Below are 13,849 nucleotides of genomic sequence, written 5' to 3'. Positions count from 1 at the left end.
ATCTATCAACTACACAACCCTGCATAAAAATTCACGTGCAGGAAGAGCACGATCTTTTTCTAAAAACAGTGCGTACATATATTATGCACAATATTTATCCTTAGTCAGTTGGGGTACTGAGATTTAGTTATGCAACATTTTTAACCCTGTGAAAATGTGCTCAATGAATATAGTGATCAATGAATAGTACTGGCAGCGATCATGATACGGCCGTTGAATATTTACTTGGGAAAATATTTCGACGAATAGCGTTGGATTTATGTAGATAGGTTGAATACGGAGCAGCGTAATGAAAGTGTTAGTGAATCAGTGTGTGTCGCCCCAGGAGAGTGGTGACATATAATGCGGAGAGCTTAATAAGGTCTAGATTTGTCTCGAGAATGGTGGAAATAACTACGTGAATAAAAGAGGCGACGAATGTATGACGGATGAGTCTTTTGGGGACCTAACCATGATGCAGTAAATTTATTTACTCCCAACTTGAGCACGTCATACGCATGATGAAACAGGAAAACTAACTATTGTCAAAGAAAAATATAGGAAATGGGGAGTGCGTCATCCATTGATATATTGAGATAAAGGGGGTGAAACTGTATTAGTGGTGTAGATTGAATTCCGGAATTATCCATCCCAGAAATATCTGTTTTATTTGTTTATACTCTGCAACGTAAGGACTCATGTGGGAGAGATTTTATCAAAAACTTCTTATTCTCCCCATTTTCGCATCTATCTATATCTCTAATCGGAGATAGGCTCGCATGTCTCTCCACCCATGCCCCCATTTCATTCAATCTCATCATTCGACTCAATCCTTTGCAGCAGTCCGCTCAAATATTTATTAATGTTCAAAAGAGGAATGACAACAACAGCAGCACAACAAAATTCCAGGCCATGACGATTGGGGAGCAGAGTGAGTGAAAGCAAAACGGAATTTGTCCAGTGTGTCCACTGTCCATCCTCCCTCGGAGATGACAAATTGCGGAGGAAACGAAGCAGCAATTCCATTATTCGATATGCTCAAATGCTGTCACTCAATCATTCCAGACTCTGCTGCTGGCGAAACAGATGACCTTTATCTCGCTTTCAGGATTTTCCTCGGCTTTCTCATCTTTGCCAGGATGTCTGGCTGGCTGGCAAAAAAACGGTGATCAAATCAGCTTTTCCAAATTCACAGCTTTAGCTTGACGTTAAACTTCATAATTTTTTACTGGTGATTTAGCTGTGATAAATAAATAGATTTCCGAACTCAGATTCTATGCAATTAAATAATTCTAAATTTAGCCATGGCTTACAGAATCATGCGGTGGTTGGATGGATTACAATATTATGCAGGGAACCGCTATGGGTTATAGTTGGTTATGTACCCAGGTACGTGTCTGAGCCAGGTGAATTACATTGTGAATTCTACCATGAACACATATCAACCTTTAATCACTTTAATTTGACCACATTTTGCCTCTGATCTTTCATCCATGCTTTGAAAGGTAGGCCTCCTGGTGTGTTTGAACGAACGCTATTCTCACACCCAACCATCCATGCAGCATATGCAGATAAGCCTCTGAGCGTTGAACACGTTACAAATGTAATAGCTTTGGACCAATGCCATTGTTAATATTGACGTTACATCACCTAAGAAAAAAGCCCTACAAACTCGAGATATATGCCCAAAATTAATGTTGTAAAAAAATGTTTTATGCAAATTGTCTAACGCAGGCTTTATAAAAATATTCTTATTTTACGATGGTTCAACATTTTGCTGTTCATACATTAATCGCAAGTTTACAAAAACTGTTGTACGCACCACCAAATTGCATTTTGTGTTTTGAGAATATCTGGAACAGCTTCCTTAGCCTTACTTGCGAGTATAAATTACTCGCAGGCATTAGCACTTCCTTTGCTCATTATTGGGACGCTCTGTCGTAATAACTTGCGACTCGTCCTCGTCTTTTCTCTTCGTGTGCGTAGTCTTTGTCTTTTAAGGGAGTAAAACCACAAAAGCTCATCATCACTAAAATTCAACAACTTGCGTAAGCGAGACGACTTCTCATTACTCGCGTTTCGAGAGGAGTGACAAAGTCAACAGGCCGACACGCGCTTTCTCCAGATCTCGTTGAGTGAGTTTTCTTATATTCATTTCCCCTCGAGACTTTGTGATACAATTGGACGACGATGCAGTGAAATTTCCGGCTACGATTGCACAATTTGCCGTTATGTTGCATTCCTCCAATGAACCGTTATATCGTTCCTACTTTGCATATGTGCAAGTGTGTAATGTAGTGTATTTGCTATGCATGGATGCATCGTGATAACTGTGTACAAGGGAGTCAGGGGCTTTTGAACACGATCTCGTACACAACATGTAATGAAGTGTGCTAGCAAAATGTACATGCTATCTGAATTAAACAGTTAGGGGAGGATCCTCTGGAGGAAGGAGTGTCAAAGAACAGTCCATGAATTCATTATGATCTGGATGTTTTAATGAAAATACTCGAGAGACTCGCTCTATTTTTTTAGTTTGTTCCGTTGGCGGAATTTCATGATGATCTCAAAGGGATGAGCTTTTTAGTGGTAGAGATATTTTATAAAGTGTGTAATAAATATATTTTTAAAATTGTATCCTTGAGAAAATGTGGCCAAGGTTTGCACTTGCAATGGGTGTATAGTTTATTTGAAGTTTATAATTGGTGCTAGATCCAGGCATGAAAAACCACAGGTTTTGCCGTTTTACTTTTGAAATTCGGAGCATCTTATACCAAGTCTTTTTGATATGGAATTAGGGTCACTAGAAATTTCTGGATGTCGGTAAATTTCAAAACTGTTTGAAACAAAAGTGATCCTATAAGTTAAACATACCTGCGCACCATTAAATTTCATTTGACACTTTCGCCTTGAGAATTTTCCACCTTAATTTGACCTCGACAAAGTATGCAGTAATTTCAGTGAAAGTTAAGCATATATCGGCATTATGGAACAATCCTCTGACGACCTATTTAAAATTTTCCAATGCAACTTCCTCTTAAAGACGCTCCACTTGTCAAGTAAAACTTTTCTTGCACCCTTTGATTTTCATTAGAATTTGAATACTAATTAATTGAGGAAGGAAATAATCAGCCAAGTCAAGAAAAGTTGGAAAGTGAAGAGCTTCGACTTTCTTGAGCAAAAATTAGAGGGTGGCGTTTAGTTAACTTGAAGGATGGAGTTAGGAGACTGGTTGTTCTGGAATGAAGCCTATGCAGTCTCACTTTAGTGACCGCGTGAAAGTTTACTTAGCACAAGGTCCTGATCTGAAATCAATAAAGGTTCTCATTCCGGAGATTGGATTGTTAATGATTTTAATTCCAGGAAATTTTACTGCTTTCAGAGGAAGGAAATTGGACGTGTTGTGTACCTCACTCGAATGGAATTTGCATAGAATTTCGTCTGCGTCGTCTACGTTTACATACATGCGTCGCTATGTATCGGCTCCAATTTATTTTTTTCCATTATATTATAATGAATTTCGCAAAAAATATGAAGTTGACATGTAGTTAATAAGTATGCATGTGCTAAGTGAATATGTACATACGCACATGTGTATCTGTACATATTGTGTTGACGTTGCCAACAACACACGTATTTAGAATCGAGCATAGCTAGATTTGCATCAAATCAAATATTACAAAATACGCAAATCTCGTAAGTTAACCTTCAGCCAGAAACATTTCTCAATTTCCCATACTACACTTATCACTTGAAGGATGATGGTAGACTTAAGAAGATTATAGCCAACGTTACTTAACGTGCCACTTACAAAACATAGAAATAAGCACAAACTGGGCCTTGGGACAAAATTACACAGAAACTTTCACTTTTTATTTGGAAACTTTCTTCACAAACATCGTCCACAAACTGCCAGGAGCAGCAGCTTAGTGAAGGTAAAATTACTAGATATATGGTTCTGAGGTAATGAAATTCTCACACCTCAATCAATATGTACGTTTATATGCTTGCAATCCCACTGCACAAAACTACTCTCAAGCATTAAATATTTACAGTTTATCGCGTCACACAAATACGACGCGATCCGAGGATATGATGATAACTCGAGGACGGTAAAAATTGTTATTTTTCATCTGTTACTTGAGAGAGAGCGACGAAATGGGTGATACGTGGAGGCCAGACCTGGTGGCCAGACGCCAGACGTACCCACAAGACCAAAAGACCCCATTCTTCTACAAAGTTTATTACAGAACATTGCCCATTTAACCAAAGTCCTCCTTTAGTGTTTCACGAGTTTTCTCATCCTCGCTCTATTTTAAGACAAAAGGTGAAGGCAGAGCAACTGAGAGGAGCAGAGTGAATAAAATAATGTGATGAGATGTGAGTGGAGGTGACCCGAGGACATGAAGAGAGTGTTCTGTTAAGCAACTCGGCTAATTCAAGGAGAAAGTTTTATTGCAGAAATCTTCATTAGTTACTCGTCCTCGGTGTTCCTCCGACCTCCCGGTCCATGTACTTACGAAGGTGATGCCTATGCAGTGGATGAACCAACTTTTGTCTGGGCTGCTCAAAAAATATCTCTACATTTCCAACATGTTTCGTTTGAGGGATTCATCAAAAATCCCGAAATTTGATAAACCTTAAATAAGCAGTTGGGCAGACTTGGAATATTGAGTTATAAAAACTTGGGGCATTTAGTTCCCAACTTTCACAAGTTTTTGAATGTTCCTCATCACTCATTTTGTAAGGGTGCATCTCGTCACGGTACATTTGAAGAAAACAAAACGAGGTCTTTTCATCCTGTTCAATTTGCTCAGGAACCACCCACCCACCCGCCACCACCACCACGACCAATGCCACCGTCTCAAGACCAGGAGCACTTTCACTCTCTTCCTTCCCAATTGTCTGCATTCACATTTCTTTCTTCTGCTCTTGCTGGTGGTCGTCGTAGTGGCAGCAGTGTGGAACTATTAAGTAAATGTCGTTTCAGTTTTACTTTACTTCTCTTGCAATCACAATCACAAAGTGAAAGTCGAGAACTGGGGGAAGAAACAGTTCAAAGCAAAAGGCTACAATACGGCGAGGCGAAGTAATGTTGGGCGAACTAAATATAAAGCAACATAAAGAAACCACAGACTTCTATATCCATCCACCACAATCACCACGATTGCCACATACCAGGATCCAACTTATTCAATTGCACTCTTGAAACTATACTTGGTACAACAGTTACGTGTTCGATTATGCTATTGCACAAAGCATTACAACAGATGTGTCTTGCTGATGGGATTGGGAGACGTAGTAAAAGCAATATTCAAATGATACATAATGCTCATCAAAGTTTAAAACAATGTAAAATATGTGTGTATGTAATGATTCTTTCTATTCCAGATCATAGTCAAAAAGCACGTAAAATGGTTAATGCATGTAAAATGTGCGCATGTATGTGTAGTATATTTATGTCAGTACATATTTCTTATATAAGTATGTATTAAAGTATAAAACAAGTAAAAACGTCGGGCAACAGACAAAGTCAGTATACAAATACTAAATACTATCAGTAAACCAAAAGTACTATTTTCCACGAAGATTTTGTGACTACACAGCTTTTCTGGTGTTACCGGTGCATTTAGAGAATGGGCGTGATCACTTTGAATGTCTTAGTTGCGTAAGAAATAAGTGGTTATAAAGAATGGTTAACAGGCATATTTATACGAATAGGAAGCAACCCATCTCTAATTCCCCATTGGAGTAAAAGTAAAACAAGTCTCAACATACTTTTACTGAATCATTAGTTACACTTTTTCTCCAGAGTTGGCTGCAGACAAGGTAAATCGGCATGAAAAGCTGTTGGAGCAGAATGAAGAAGGACTTGAGAAGGTAAGTTGTCATAATTTGCTTCATTTCATGGCCACAGACCTGGGTAACATTAAAACTATCTTCTTTTCTAAGAATAAACTGAAATACAATGTAAATTTGTTTTCCGAGTTTTTAAGGCCAGCGAAGGCTTATGTAACCACCTTGTCTACTTGTATCTGTCTGTCTGTCTGCACGCTAACTTTATTTATCCGCTTGAGGTTAAATTTGATAAATATAGATCTACATACGTATTTAGATTATATAGGTAAACAGAATATGACCAAGTCGGTTCCTATCTATGTGGTCATTTTGCTGTGTGGGGGTGAAATCAAGCAAATAGAATCATTCAATCTTTCAAAATGTATGACGCTAGCTTTTTCCATTCAAGAAGTATTTGTTCATTTATAACCAAGAAATAGTCAGTGAAGTTTGTTTTAACTATGTGTAATGGGTTACCACAATTAGTTATTTAAAAAGGTCAAGATGAAAGTGGTGTGATGACGCATAAAATGGATTAGATAAATGTCACATAAGTTCATTGCCGCGAGTATTTGTCAGTTGTCGTAATGGTCGATTCATGCCGTGTTTGTTATAGGTATGTATTTACAAGTGTGTATGTACATATGTGTATGGCTCGGGCTAAATGGAGTCTACGTTGGAGGTTTTAATTGAACGCACAAAAATGTAATTTCTTCAAATAAACAAGTAAACCAGAGCCGTTGCAAGCATAAACTTTCATAAAATTCTAATTATCTCCAAAAACTACTTGGAAGTTTTGAAAAAATGCATTTCTCTACTCACGTTAATATGCATGATTTTCAGGTGTAGTAAACTTTGCATGCCGAGCAATAATAACTGAAACTCTGAGGAACACAAATGTAATTACACACAAAATATGAGAAAAATTCAAACTGTTTCCTAGTTTTTTTTCTCATTTTGGTTCAAAAATTTGTTTCTGTGGAGGATGCGTGGGTGTACTTGGTGCATTGTGGGATCCACAATTTGCACTGGTTCCGACAAATATAAGGCATTAGTTACCTCAGGAAAAAAATCATTGCAGCAGTCATCCATTGGTAACTGCAAAAACAGTTTCAGAGTAGCGAAGGTGGTTTGTTTGGTTAAGGAAATAAATTGCTTTTCTGTTTACAAAGGATTACTTTTAGTACTCGTCTTACCAAAGGAGAGTGAACATTCTCAGCACAACATCCACCAGCCATGCCACAAATTCTCGGGAACGTGGTTTTTTCTTTGACCACAAAGTACCAGGTTTTTTGAAGTTTGAGAAACATGAAGGAACGACGGCTAATTACCATTTCTATTTTTAAAATATAATCCTGCATACAGCACGAAATCCTTTGTACTGCACGTTTATACATATTCAACAAATTCGCATTTCCTTTATCAAACCATTTAACCTAATTTAACATTTTAAATATATTTACATTTGCGTATTTCACTTGAGTATAATTTGTGAGCAAAGGATTTTACAAATAAAAGTCGACAACATTCGATCCTTTTAGAGTGCAATCAAATAATTGAAAGTAATGAGCTGAATAGTGTGTAAAGTTTCGCTCAGGCATGCATACGTACCTATTAATAGTAATATTAATAGTAGATGACAAGACACGTTGATTTTATTATTGTGCAAACTTTGAGACATAAGGTATGAAATCCATAAAAAAACCCTAGAAAAAGTGAAATGAATGGATTGCGAAATACAGACTTATCATTCTGCTAACACTTCAACAACAATTGAGCTTGAAGTTTTTGGGTGGCACAAAAAAAAATTGTTGCAGCTCTGCTACCATTCCTGCTGCTTTTGTCCCTATCCCAGTGTCAAAGGTGACATTGCTAGTTTTGAAGAGATTTAATTTGAAGGTGCACTGAACCATCGTGGATAAAGTCGATATTTCTGTCACAATAGAAATCACTGATTCGGAAGCACATTGGCAAAAGTTCCATACTCCACGATTTCCCCAGCACCAACGGCACCGAGAACTGTAGCAAACCCTTTTGTCCTTTGTACAACGCACCAAAAACCCGATCTATTTTCTCCATCTAAGACTTTCACTCTGTTGGTCTTTTGGGAAGACTGCACAAGTATGCTTTACAGTGGTCAGATTTTGTCTCATCAGTTTCTTGCGTAGTTGGCGTAATCCGAATACAGAAAAGTATACAAGAATAACAAAGAAACTTACGAACGACGATGAGGTGCACAAAATGACCAATTGGGGGGCTGGTCGACACCTGGATGAGCATATAATAATAGGAATAAATATGATTATCTGCAGAAATTCGATTGGTAATGATGGCTCACTTGACACTCGTAAGTTCCAGAGTCCCGTATCTAAACAAACAAAGAAAAATTTATGAACACATTGACGTGTATATGTATGTATGAGGTAGTTATTTATAAACCATTCGAATCTGACGTACATATATTTACAAATAGTAAAGTAAACTACTATCAGGACTGACTGATTTTCCTAATACTTTAGAAACAACAATACGTAATTTAAAACGCAATCAGCCTCTTGGACACTAAATATGCAATAAAATAAGCATCACAATAAAAAATCTAATTCATAGAAAATGGGACAACAAGTTTTGTTGCATAGAGTCTGGAGTGGATTGTTGGACCTAGAAGCGAAAATTTGCAGCAATTTCGCGAAGAAGGAGAAGAGACATAAGGCATAACACACAACATGACATCATGTAATTTAGCTTAATGTAATGTAATGCGTGTAGCGCGCCCAAAGAATGGAGGAAAGTAATGCAGTTGAGAGGAAATGGGACTGCCCATTGACTCGATTGAATTGAATTGGAGGGAAGGTGCTTTGCCAAAGTGAAAAGAGCAATTGAGCCCGACTCACCTGGGGATACCTAATTTGAAGCGTCCATTCATTGGTGTGCGGCTTGTGCAGAGCTTGGAACCGTTGGTCACTGGTGTAAGTGTCACGCCCGACCGTCAGGAGGTGAATGTCGCGGTGACGCACAAAGGAAATCTGAAAAAAAGTTCATTTTAAAACGGATGACATATCATTCCTGCTGGACTTGTGTGCAGCGAAGGATCAAGCAAAAAATGTGTTCAAGATCGCCACGACAGAGAAAGTCTCGTTAAAAAAGTGAGGATAGTTTTGCACAACTTTTACGAATGGTCCTTGCAAAACACAAAGGGTTGAGATATGGACAAGACAAATCATTACTCGCTTCTATGTAGTACACGTATCTCAAATCTCCTCCCATATCTCATTCACCTGGATTTAGGTGGACAAAAGCTCGACAAAAATGAAAGAAAAACTTGTTTGGGTCTTTGAGAAAATCTCTTTCATCTAATAAAGCGTCACACAATTAGGATATGTAGCTCCTAATATCTCCAAATGAGTTGCAATTCGTAATGCGTAAATTTCGCACATGTAAAACCAATGAAATCGTATATTGTGACGAATCAAAGCAATTGATAAAATTACGTGCAAAACTTACCGTTCGGTTTCCAGCATTTAGAACTTTACACGACAGGGAAGCCGTTTTTCCAACGAGGGCGGTGACATTTCGAGAAAACTCTTTGTCAAAGTAGGGGCCCGGTGGTGAGTAAGCAGCAAAGTCAAATTCGTCGTCTTCTTCCGCGGAATTGGTGGATAGCACTGAAAATTTGTGGAAAAAGACAAAGAAAATGATTAAATTTATGTTGATCTTTTATCTTCTTTCCATATCGTAGTCTTTATAGCCAGGAAAAGAACCCTATCACTTTTCGCACATTTTTCCATCCTTCTGGTTATTTTATGACGCCATATAATCATCACTCACTTTATCACCTATTTTATCATCATTGCTTTATCATGTTGTGATATTGGCAACAAATTTTATTACGTTTCCTCCGAGAAATAATTTCCAGTTGACTACTTCCGATATAAAATGAGTGTAAAGCTGAAAAGGAATTCGCCTGTTGCAGAAATCCAACAATACAGGAAAGGAATCAGTCATCTCCTTCGTCGCAGTGGCTTCGTTCTGCTGGTGACAAGCTCTATTTACTCTTGTTTATGATGTGTGACAATACTCGTGTGTTTCCAGAAACGGTCGGTTTGCAGGCAAGCTAGTGAAGGCTTATCATGTTGGCTGTGCAGATACGTACGTATACACATATGTTTGGCAATATTTATTATTTTCCTGTCTTTTCTACCTCCACTAATAAAATGTATATCTTTTATCATGTTGGGGTAAATAATCTATACGTCTTGTGGAGCTCTCGAGTCAGTAAAACACACAATTCTTCAAGAAGTACATGAACAGAAATGTGTGCAGCTTTTAAATGGTCACGTGCTTTGGAATTGTTAATTGGGTAGCCCTTCATATTAAACCATTTGAGAAAGCATATGAAGCCTTCTAAAACTAACGACGTTATGTGAGCCTACACATCGATGTACATCGTAAAACAGGAAAGCGGTACCACAGCATGCATAAAGAAATCCTATAGTGTAATAACATCATGTGTGCTGCTATCACACCCGCGGTGGCCCAACATTAGTGGATTATTTTAGTTTGAAACAAGGGAAATAATGTAGAGCAGGGGACGGAAGGAGCTGAGCAGGTCTTATTCGCTGGTGAAAGTGAAGTAATAAGAAGAACCACAAAACAAAATGTATTGCACTTTCTCACCACACAATACACGCAGAGGTATCACATCCCATCACTTCATGTTTCATTTTTTATTACATGACTCCTTCCCAGACCGCAGCTCTTTACTCCTTACTCCATATTTGGATGATAAATCATTTCATGTGCTCACCCAACCAACCACCCCGAACTGGAACAGACGAGAATTATTTTTATAACCTACATTCCACTGCCACCAACCAACCAACCAACGCGAAGCTCATCCACGCATTGGAACTCGGTTTTTTGCAGAGGAGCGAGTCTGGAGTCCGAAGAAGATTAAAATAAAAGTGGCAGACGGAGTGCAAAAACCTCAAAAACAACTTTCCCATGCAGCGACGGAAGTGAAGGAGAGTCAAAAGCAAAAAAACAAGCATTTTATCAAGCATGTGCCCTTCAACATGTTTGCAAACATTATAACTTGGTCCATGTTCCTGCATTTCGTCACACACAAAAATATACACTCGAATTTAATTTGTTTTTGTGAACATCACTGAATTTGAGGTCTTTTGTAGTAAACTTTCTTACTTTCACTATTCCTTGATGCATATAATGTTTTTATTAGTAAGCAAGTTATTTATCAAGGAATGTCGTAGGTCACACACGGAATAAAAACGAAGTAAAAATATACTGTTCTGACAGTATGGTATGTATATAGGCATGTGCTTTACATCCGAATATTTACATGGTTTGATGAGTACACGAATTTCATCAAAAGAAAGCAACACCTAATCAATACTTGGGACATAAATAGTCAGGCAGCACTGACAGCGAGCGGTGCGGAGAATATGAGCCACTTTCTTATTGAGGAAAGGGGAGGACAACATGGAATATTATCGTCATTGCCACTGATACTTTTACTTCAGAGAGAAATCGGAAATTCCAATTAGTTCTAATAGACTTTTAAAAGAGGAGGAAAGACTTGAAAGGAAATTCTTGTGATGGAATGGATAAAAGTAAGTACATAAGTGCATGAAGAACAATAAAGAGAGAGAGGGAGACGAGGTCTGAGGTAAGGTGAGGAATTTATTCCTTCTTAATAATCGGCCAAAGTGGCAGATGTTACGTGAAATTGGTGACTGGTGAACTCACCGGAATTTCTTGAAAAGAGCCAAAATATTTTGACAAGGATCCTCAGCAAAGATATGAACCGAATTGATCAGCTCGGTTCAAAATTGTATTTCTTCAACGGTAATTCGAAAGAAAAGTTCTGAGTTATCATTTTATTAGACTTTATTAGATTAAGAAAGTTTCACAATTTATCTGAATTAGATTTCTTTCGACTGTGATATCGTTGTTGGAGGTTAATTCTTCGAATATTTTTTGTTGGTTGATAAAGAATTTACTTATGTGTAAGTATTTACAGATGAGAGAAACTCAAAACTGCACTACTGATCGATTTACAGAATAATTTATTTCCTCTGGCCAATATTTTCAATTTAACTGATTAAACAAAAATGCAATCTCCAAAATATTTAATTGGATTTTTGCTAATCTACTCAGCGCAGAGAAGTAGACAGGAGTATCACCAACTTCTTTGCACTACAGCTCAAGCATTGTAAGCCATGTAGTAAAATGTGAACATAAAGTAATTACTGATTTCCTTTTGGTTGCACTGTGTAAGTACTTCCAACCTTGGGAAATGACAGAAACTTGAGCCTTGCACATACCGAAATTGTGTGCAGAGGAGCGAGGACAGGCATTCCAAGTGATAATTGAGATCTAATGGGATGCAAATAACTTGAGGAGCGGAGTGAGTATTGACAGTTTAAGTGAAAAGTTGATTACTTTCACTAGAATGAAATGCGAGGGGCCGGATATACTTTGCCAGCCCCAGAATTTCCACTCACTGACACATTCTCTGAAGAGTTAAAGTGTGCATCGTTAGAATAATCGAGACATCTTCTGCTCACTCAGAAACGGTTGGTTCTATAACCAAGTGCATATTTAGCTCGATAAAAGTATTGCCTTATTTTTTGTGCATTGTTTGTATCTGACTAAATTTAGAGTTCCACTTGTAACATTTACTTTAGACATGATTCCGTATATATTTTTCTAAAAATCCGGCCTGTATACATACTGACTTGGTGAGTAAGTCTGTGCGTTGTTGTGTGCCAGGGAGTTGCACAGATGGAGAAAGCGATCCAAAACCAAACCTGACCGCTTTCTCAATTCCTTCAACTTTGATCGTATTTTGATTTTGCTAGCTTTCAAAGTTTCCCCACAAGTTTTCACAGAGACAAAATTTCTCATAAATTTAGGAATCACATTGACATTATAATAATATCCAAAAGCAAAAGTCGTTGCAAAACTTTGTTTGATGGATGTTAAAGTGAAACTAAAGACGCGAGGGGAAAGCGATGGACGAGGAAAAGTTAAAGTTTTAATGTTGTAGTTGATTTAAAGTCAGGATCCTACAATAACTCTGACTTTCTCTCTTTGTAGTCCTTAAGCCCTTGATAGTGTAAAGTATTTCATTCATTCAGCCCGAGCCAATTCCCACTGTTGACTGCGTCATACTTCAGTATTTGTTTAATTATTTTGAATTTCTGGGGAAATTGTGATGTTGTTTGAGTTATATCTACGTGGATTGCGCGAGTGCTTATTTTATGTTTACAAAGACTTAACTGACGAGTGAAGATAGATCTGAGAAATTCCTCCATGGAGTAAAGTATAAGATCAAACGGAGGACAAGAGAGATGACGAGGAGAACAGCAAAGGAAAGCAGAAATGAGCCTTGAGTACACAAAGGGTTTAGAATGTTGGGAATGACATCCAAGTCGTCGCCTCCTTTTCGAATGACAAAGTCACAAATGAAATTGAAATGATACATCGAATACACGAGTTCAGAATCACAAAGAACTATTAGCGTCCACGTATTTATGCAGTTGACTGTCGTATGTGCCTACATAAGGCGCACTACTTATTTCAACCATGTTGGAGTGACAGTGGTTTCATTTTCTTCAATTCCGAGATGTTGTGCTTAATTAGGTTATGACTTTCACTTAATAATTCTCTAAATAGTCTAAACTTATGTAGAATAGACAACAGAATACTTTCCTAGAAATAGTAATCGTACGTATGTATTGCTTGCAAAGATGTACGTAAACGATGTTTTGAACATGTACTGCCTAATGCATCTAGAGCAAGATGTACAAATAAAAAAATAATGATGCTCTAAATTAGCAAAGCTTACTTCTCGATATTTTATTTGTTAAAAAATATACAACAATACAGAGAAACAACTTATGTATTAGTGTGCGTTTCTTCAACGCATTTTCTACCGGAACTCATCCACGAGCAGAAATCTCATTAGTAAGCAGCTTATGATTGATGGAATTGTAAAAAAATATTTCAT

At 37.6% G+C, this 13,849-nt stretch overlaps 1 protein-coding gene across 5 annotated transcripts in view; it reads right to left on the bottom strand.

Annotated features, from left to right (window-relative positions):
* Positions 1-13,849, bottom strand: part of LOC110852731 (zwei Ig domain protein zig-8) — a 70,371-nt gene that overhangs the window by 6,366 nt on the left and 50,156 nt on the right. For 4 of the 5 annotated variants that reach the window (XR_004835806.1, XR_004835809.1, XR_004835811.1 and 1 more), the window contains 4 exons: positions 9,322-9,482; positions 8,712-8,843; positions 8,156-8,185; positions 8,037-8,085 (listed from right to left, as the gene is read on the bottom strand). Coding sequence is in view for 2 of the 5 variants with exons in the window: in XM_022100846.2 (XP_021956538.2) it covers positions 8,037-8,085; positions 8,156-8,185; positions 8,712-8,843; positions 9,322-9,482 (372 nt within the window). In the remaining 3 variants the exon portion in view is untranslated. Of the gene's footprint in view, positions 1-8,036; positions 8,086-8,155; positions 8,186-8,711; positions 8,844-9,321; positions 9,483-9,645; positions 10,091-13,849 lie in introns of those variants that run through there. The other variant, XM_035855680.1, reaches the window with a different exon arrangement.

This window comes from Folsomia candida, unplaced genomic scaffold (assembly GCF_002217175.1).
Source record: "Folsomia candida strain VU population unplaced genomic scaffold, ASM221717v1 Fcan01_Sc001, whole genome shotgun sequence".
NCBI classification, from domain to species: Eukaryota; Metazoa; Arthropoda; class Collembola; order Entomobryomorpha; family Isotomidae; genus Folsomia; species Folsomia candida.
This window is presented reverse-complemented; position numbering and strand designations above follow the sequence as displayed.